This window comes from Octopus bimaculoides, chromosome 7, assembly GCF_001194135.2.
Source record: "Octopus bimaculoides isolate UCB-OBI-ISO-001 chromosome 7, ASM119413v2, whole genome shotgun sequence".
NCBI classification, from domain to species: Eukaryota; Metazoa; Mollusca; class Cephalopoda; order Octopoda; family Octopodidae; genus Octopus; species Octopus bimaculoides.
The window spans coordinates 19603158-19611780 of NC_068987.1; the positions used below are offsets into that span (position 1 = coordinate 19603158).

Sequence of the window (8623 nt, forward strand, 5' to 3'; positions counted from 1 at the left end):
GGGGGGGGGGGGTAAGTTGATCACATTGATTCCAGTGCTCAACTAATACTTATTTCATCAACCTCGAAAGGATGAAAAGCAAAGTTGACCTTGGCGGAATTTGAACTCAGAACATGAAGATGGACTGAATGTTGCTAAGCATTTTGCCCAGCATGCTAACGATTCTGTCAGCTTTCTTTATTGCCCACAAGGGGCTAAACACAGAGGGGACAAACAAGGACAGACAAAGGGATTAAGTCGATTAGATCGACCCCAGTGCGTAACTGGTACTTAATTTATCGACCCCGAAAGGATGAAAGGCGAAGTCGACCTTGGCGGAATTTGAACTCAGAACGTAACGGCAGACGAAATACCGCCAAGCATTTCGCCCGGCGTGCTAATGATTCTGCCAGCTCGCAGCATGCTAACAATTCTGTCAGCTTTCTGCCTTAATAATAATAATAATAATAATAATAAGGCAGCATGTTGGCAGTATTTCTTCTGGCTCTTTACATTCTGAGTTCAAATACCACTGAGTCCAACTTTGCTGTTTATCCTTTCAAGGTCAATAAAATAAGTACCAGTATCCTCCTCCCCTATAAATCGCTGGCTTTGTGCCAAAATTATTATAATTATTATTGCTATTATTATACAGAATATAAATCATATAAATGCTATACAATTTAAACATGCTTTTACAGATGGAAATAATTCATAATTATTTATTATTATTTTCATTATTTCCGGTAAATACAGGGAAAGAACGTTTGACTATATTATTGTTTGGGTGACATTAGCGCTGTCAACGATGGAACTATAAATTCTTGTACAAACTAGTTCCATCTGTAATGGTGGTGTCTCCAAGTAAGCAATTTTAGTTCTTAATTTAACTCAACTGAATCTAGCAGGTTGATATCCATGTTGACACATGAGACTGTAGAGTGCAATATGAAGAACCAGCGTGAAGCTGACCTCATTAAAAAGCTGGTATGTTCAAGTCATGTGGCAATTAAATGAATATCTCCAATGAAATATTAAAGTGACTGAGAGACAAAAACAGAAAGCAGAAAATAGTTTTGTCTGCATGTGACTTCAGTTTTAATTATAACAATAAACAACAAGCTTATTGTATGCAGTGCTCAAGTGTACAACTCGTCAGCAAAGGATATAAAAGAAAAAACTGAAAGTAGTCAAGTTTAGAAAGACAGCAATGGAAATCCAAATTACTGGCATCATACACAATGAAAGACAAAAAGATAGGAAAGGCAGCATGGCCCTGCATCTGGCTGAAAAACTGACACTCTGTTGGTTGTGATGACAAGGGTTTCAGTTGATCCGATTAACAGGACAGCTTGCTCGTGAAATTTATGTGCAAGTGGCTGAGCACTCTACAGACATCCATACGTAGTTCTCAGGGAGATTCAGTGTGATACAAAATTTAACAAGGATGGCCCTTTGAAATACAGATACTACTCATTTTTGCCAGCCAAATGGACTGGAGCAACGTGAAATAAAGTGTCTTGCTCAAGGATACAATGGCCCACCAGGAATCAAACTCCTGACTTTACGATTGTGAACAGAATACCCTAACAGTTAAGCCACACGCTTTCTGGCTGAAACCTATAATAAAATAATAGAATTAAGAAAGGCATTATGAAGAAAGAGTGCATAAGCCTGTCAGAAGTATTGTAATATGCATGAGTTTGTGTATCTTTTCCCACATTGACACTGCTTGGGTAGCAGTGATGTTTATGTCCTACAAAGGCCAAAGGAATATGGTAGCATGATTGAAAAACAAGTAAAGGTTGGTGACAGAAAGAACATCTGGTTGTAGAATACTGCCTCGTGATATACTGTCCAACCGATACCAGCATGGAAAAATCAGATGTAAAAAAAGGACCTACTGCAGGGGGTTTTGGAACGTAACACCTGCGGTAGTTGAGGGATTACTCTATTAGAATGTAGATAACAAAAGTAAATTCACATTTTGAATTTGAAAAGAAGTCTTGCATATTTTTAGTGTTCTGCTTACAGATTGTGTTTGTAATGTGTGTGTGTTAGCTGGTTGATTTCTTCTTTTTTTTGAAAGCCCCCAGCTTATCCATATTGTTACAAAACAAAGTGCACCAATTGTTATTGGTGTAAATGCGAACTTATTATCTGGATATAAAAGCTGGAACTTTCAAAGCAGTTGTTCATAATTATTCTCTTTCTCTTTGATTTTTGGCCAAATATTTACATTAGGTGTTGAGGGACCTCTGTAATGGTACATATTTTTTCTTGTCCATCCCAAACAACAATATCTGGCCTGTTATGTTTGACTTATATAAACATAAATACCATCATCATCATCGTTTAATGTCCGCTTTCCATGCTAGCATGGGTTGGATGATTTGACTGGAGACTGGCGAACCAGATGGCTACATCAGACTCCAATCTGATTTGGCAGAGTTTCTACAGCTGGATGCCCTTCCTAACGCCAACCACTCCGAGAGTGTAGTGGGTGCTTTTTATGTGCCACCAGCACGAGGGCCAGTCCGGCGGTACTGGTAACAGCCACGCTCAAATGGTGTTTTTTTTACATGCCACCTGCACAGGAGTCAGTCCAAGGTGTTGTTCACATGCCACCGACACGAGTGCCAGCAAGGCAAAGCTGGAAACGATCGCGCTCAAATGGGGTTTTTTATGTGCCACCAGCACGGAAGCGAGACCGCGCTCTGGCAATGATCCCGCTCGGTTGTTGCAGGGATTGATTAACAATATGATAATAAAGAGGAAAGTCTACTCACCACTTCAATTGTGACTGTTTCAGGAGTCCTCGTCGTAAAAATAAAGCCCAACTTCTTGGCACCCCTGACTAAAGCACCTTCATCTGTGGAGAGGAATCAGAGTAGAAAATCAATCAGCTTTATTCATGAGTAAAGAATTAGAAACTGACACAAAACATATCTATCATCATTCACTGGGAGATTTTACTCTGTCTCCTCTAAACATAGAATAGTGCATTCAGAATTTTGTAGGGTAGCCTCAAAATAAATGAACACAATCTTCTTAACCTTTTGATATCCAATCAAAATTTTATTACTGTTAATATTAGAAAACAGTTTTACTCCATAGATTTAAAAAAACCCCAAAAAACAAATCCTTCAGTGATACTTTTTACAAAAAAGACAGTTTTATGGAGTTCCTTAATTTCATCAAATATCTTTTCACAGAGCAAGAATTAAATAATTTTAGTGGTGGATATGAAAACAGTATCAACAGGAGATACTGAAAAACTATTGAAGAAGCAAAAAATATCAATTCTATTTTTTTGGTGGATAATTAACATCGTATTTATGGGAATGATCATGAAGTTTAATTACAAGAAGGGTTAAATTGTCCTTTGGTTTTTATATGAGCAAGGCCAATAACTCAGTCTGCCTTAGTGTGCTTGGCTGACAAACAAGTTTCACTCTTGCCACAGTTGAGTAGCTAGTGATAAGACTCGTTACAGTAGTAAAAGCAACTTTCTGTGGCAATATGAAAGTATTTCAAATTTGTGAAATCTGTGCCACATGTACTAAACAAGGTAACAAGGTGGAATAAAATCTATTAACCCTTTTCATACAATTTTTTTTTTATTTATGCGCCCTTTTAAAGCCTAGCCAGGCTCATGGGCCCGGTTTCCTGGTTTCTATGGAGTATATGTTTCCCCCCAGCTGGACGGGACGCCAGTCCATCGCAGCGTTACTCAAGAAACAGTGAGAGAAAGTTGGGGCGAAAGAGTACAACAGGGGTCGCCACCTACCCCCTGCCGGAGCCTCGTGGAGCTTTAGGTGTTTTCACTCAATAAACACACACAACGCCCGGTCTGGGAATCGAAACCGCGATCCTCTGACCGCGAGTCCACTGCCCTAACCACTGGGCCATTGCACTTCCACTTTTCATACAATACTGCTGTTGAAATACTTTGTTTGCCATTATTTCGAATAATTTCGAAAATAATGAAGAATTTAGTAAAATAACTGTCATTATTAAGCTGAAGTTTGGGATATATATCAACATGAAATTTTGACAGAAGACTTTAATTTAGATCACCTTAAAACAGGAAGTTTACATCACAGAACTGGGAGAGTCTCAGGCTGTTGTTGTTGGCACTCCGTCGCTTACGACGTTGAGGGTTCCAGTTGATCCGATCAACGGAACAGCCTGCTCGTGAAATTAACGTGCAAGTGGCTGAGCACTCCACAGACACGTGTACCTTTAACGTAGTTCTCGGGGATATTCAGCGTGACACAGTGTGACAAGGCTGACCCTTTGAATTACAGGCACAACAGAAACAGGAAGTAAGAGTGAGAGAAAGTTGTGGTGAAAGAGTACAGCAGGGTTCGCCACGATCCCCTGCCAGAGCCTCGTGGAGCTTTAGGTGTTTTCGCTCAATAAACACTCACAACGCCCAGTCTGGGAATCAAAACCGCGATCCTATGACCGCGAGTCTGCTGCCCTAACCACTGGGCCATTGCGCCTCTACTTTCTATGACTGAACACAGAACATATAATCTAAACTGAGCAAAGATGGACACAGGTTCAATCAGCAGGTTCAGCCGTATTGTCAAGAAATTTATTTTAAAACCACAGACAAGGCTTAGGCAACACATCACACACACACAAACAAGGGAATAGATTCAATCTCAGAAATCTTACCAGGAGATGCTGCTTGGTATACAATATTACTGTCATTGCCATTTGTCTCTGGTACCACAGTATGGCACACTGCCATTAAGGTGAGGAACTCCCGAATTTTCCCAGAGGTTTCCTATAGCAAAATGAATATAAGTGGTTAAGCAGGGCGACATATATATTTATTATATCACTTAAACATTTAATTAGAAATATTAATGCTGTGAGAAGAGAACACTGACTCAATGACTGATATCATTTTAATCATTCAGGCAAGTCTAAAAAACAACTCCAGGCTTGATCTAGTCTTATCTGACCTCCTTAGCAAAGTGAAACCTTTTCGTGTTTGTTAAAGTAATGATAAAGGAATCAATATCTATATTTACAGTATAGTAACATGTGTAGAGATTGAAAATTATAAGTAGCTGTATAAATGTAAATATATGGGTGTGTGTGCATGTTAATGTCATCATCATCACCATTGTCATTTAACGTCCATTGTCCATGCTGGCACGGGTTGGACGGTTCGATTAGGCTGGTATGCTGGAAGCCAGCACCAAACTCCAGTCTGATTTGGCATGGTTTTCTACAGCTGGATGCCTTTCCTAATGCCAACGACTCCGAGAGTGTAATGGGTGCTTTTATGTGCCACCAGCACAGGTGCCATTTGCGTGACATCAGGGTGCGTTTACATACTACTGGCATGGGTGCCAATTTGCATGACACTGGTATCTGCCATGTCTGCAATTTTGCTTGGCTTGATGGGTCTTCTCAAGTACGACAATGCCAAAGGTCTCAGTCATTGCTTCCATCAGGCCCAACACTTGAAAGGAACTCAGCCACTTTGCCTCCATGAGTCCTGGGTATGGCATTAAACTGCATCTGGTAGTAAGACTCCATTTCTGGAGTTCTGGAGCTGTGGGGAGCGCGGAGTCACTCCTTAATTACCATTACTTCAATGTCTGTTCTGACTTGGGACGGTAGTATCTGTTAGGGTCCTCTATATGGGTTAAATAGATTTCTCAGGGGCAGCACATAAAAGGTACCCATGCTGGTGACAGGTAAAAAGCACCCATGCCGGTGACACATAAAAGACACCTTTGATAGTAACAAGTAGTAGGCACCCATGCCAGTGACATGTAAAAGACACCTAGTACATTCCATGGAGTGGTTAAATGATAATGACGATACACACACACACTTCCTCATTCATCATCATTGTTTAATGTCCACTTTTCCATGCCTGCATGGGTTGGACAGAATTTGCTGTGATGGATTTTCTACAACTGGATGTCCTTCCTGTCACCGACATTTACATTGCAGAGCACAATGGGCCACCAAATCCACTCACAAGGTTTTAGCTGGCCTGGGACTATAGTAGAAGATAGACAACTTGCCAAGGCGCTGCACATTGGCATTGAACCAGGAATCATGTGATTGGGAAGCAAACCTCTTACCTACCATGTGAAAGCATAACAGTGCTTGAGACATTGTAAAATAAGGTGAGCTCAGCAAGGAATTGAAAAAAAAAAAGGGTCCCACTGGATATCATATTTAGCCCCTTTAGTATTCAGATTACTCTGTCAAATATAATGCATGTTGTTTTGAATTAATCATGCATTATTTCATAGCTTTGAGATTATCGATTATTTTTTGAATGACAATACAGGGTAAGTGTGAAAGGCCAGATCTGACCAGTTCGAACCATAAATCAAGTAGAATATTTAGGCTGGATATGGCTGGTTTAAATGCCAAAGAATTTGCAGGTTCTACTTCACAGAAAAATTTTACATGCATTATTCCACCCAAAATTCTGAACAAAACAAAATACCAACAGCTTTATATTGTCCTTATATTTCAGAAACCACTCCTCAAAAAAAAAAAAAAAAAAAAAAAAAAAAAAAAAAAAAAAAAAAGATTTTCCCAAAAGGAAATTTGCAATGTACTAAATGGCACCTAATTCCAGCTGTTACAAGATAAAGGTCACGCACAATCAATAACCATATTTTATTGCTGTAATCCATTCATTGAAGATTATTATGATTAGAACAACATATGGAAATAATTCAGTTGTTGCTTCACAATATTCAAATTGATGTTTAAACATGTTGGACCTGATCGAGCAGATGTATGATCAAACCGCTTTCAATCATGGCAAACTTATTGTAATTCCTTTTTAGGGCATAATGCATTTAGGACTACATTATCTAATGTAGTCATTTCGTTTTGTTAAGATATTATGTGGTTTGAGTGATTTTGTTGTATGGAGCAGTCATGCTAGATTGTGTGGCATTATGATTATGAAACTGACCAAATAACTGATGGTTTATTTCACACACGCCCATACACAACTAACTCAGAGAATGGCGGTCACTTGTGGTTACAAGCACTGCTGTGTGGTTAAGCAGTTCATTTCACAGCCACATAGTTTTGGGTTCAATCCCATGATGAGGAACTGAGTCTTGGGTCAACCTAAAAACTTGTAAGTGAAATTCGGCAAACAAGTTCATTGGAAGGATCATGCTTGTTCTTGGATGGTGGATTTAATCTGTTGCTCAGTTGAACGTCACCCATGGAAGCTGCCATTTATCCCCCAAATAATAATGATGGTAATGGTTTCAAATTTTGGCACAAGGCCAGCAATTTAGGAGAAGGGTGTCAGTAGATTACATTCAACCCAGCACTCAACTGATACCTATTTTGTCAACCCTGGAAAGATGAAAGGCAAAGTTGACCTTGGCAAGATTTGAACTCAGAACATAAAGATGGATTAAATGCCACTAGGTATTTTGCCCAGCGTGCTAACAATTCTTCTAATTCACTGCTTTAATAATAAAAACAATCCTTTCTGCTATAGGCACAAGGCCTAAAATTTTGAGTGACGGGGCTAGTCGATTATGTCATCCCAATAATTATATTTTTAAGCCTGGCACTTATCCCATCAGTCATCTAGGCCAACTGCTAAGTTATGAGGACAGAAACAACCCAACACCAGTTATCAAGCACTGGTAAGAGACAAACACATTACACACACTGGGCTAACCAGATCCACTCATAAGGTTTTGGTTGGCATGGGGCTGTAGTTGAAGACACTTGCCTAAGGTGCCACACAGGGTCTGAACCTGGAACCATGTGCTTGCGAAGTCTATTTCTTACTACAAGTATGAATGATGTCTTTGATGTATTGTTTTTTTTATTTTATTTCTGTCATGTGAAATGTGAAATACAAATCATCAAAACCATGTTAAGTATTTGTGTCAGAGGAAATGTAAACTAAAACTGAACAAAGATAATTAAGAAGCCCTGAGTCAAATCAACCGTAAAAATCCAGGTTAACAAAGGTTGTGTGAAACTGAGCATGACATGAGGGACAGCAAAGCTACCTTAGCATTTCATTTTACTAAACTGTGACACTTATGCTCTTCAGTGACGGAAATTTTTTTTAAAAACCACAAAAGAGCCCAAGGAAATTTATGGTCGTTTGCATTGATAAAAATCGTTTAATTCCTTTCTCTATCACACTCTCATTCCAGCTCTCTTTCTATCGCCGAGTTATCTCGCTCCTCTCTATCAAAGGAAGCACAAGCACTTTTACACACACACACACACACATGACGGAACTTCTGCCTGCCAAATTCATTCACAACACTTTGGGGAAAGAGAAAGAACAAACGAATGGCAGCAATGCAAGGAAGGGTTTACTTTTGGTTTTTCTTGGGGTGGGGGGACACTACAATCTCTCAAAAGCAGTTCTCAACCATTTTTTGTCTATGGACCCCTTTGATTTCTGTTTTACCCAGAAATTGGGACCCTCGTAGCCATTCAATGTCTAAAAAATCCTGTAATATTTTTATGATTAAATATTATTAGGAATCGTTTAAAATAATTGTTTAAGCATTTTGAGTATTGTAAAAATATAACCAGTTTATTGCAGATCAATTTTATATAGCAAAATCTTATACGCCACCCCACCCCACCCCAC

At 39.2% G+C, this 8623-nt stretch overlaps 1 protein-coding gene across 10 annotated transcripts in view; it reads right to left on the reverse strand.

Moving 5' to 3' along the window:
* The window catches only part of LOC106872891 (probable phospholipid-transporting ATPase IA), a 427279-nt gene that overhangs the window by 105597 nt on the left and 313059 nt on the right, over nucleotides 1–8623 (reverse strand). For all 10 annotated transcript variants that reach the window (XM_014920050.2, XM_052969323.1, XM_014920053.2 and 7 more), the window contains 2 exons: nucleotides 4666–4777; nucleotides 2769–2851 (listed from right to left, as the gene is read on the reverse strand). In XM_014920050.2, coding sequence (XP_014775536.1) covers nucleotides 2769–2851; nucleotides 4666–4777 — 195 coding nt within the window. The remainder of the gene's footprint in view (nucleotides 1–2768; nucleotides 2852–4665; nucleotides 4778–8623) is intronic.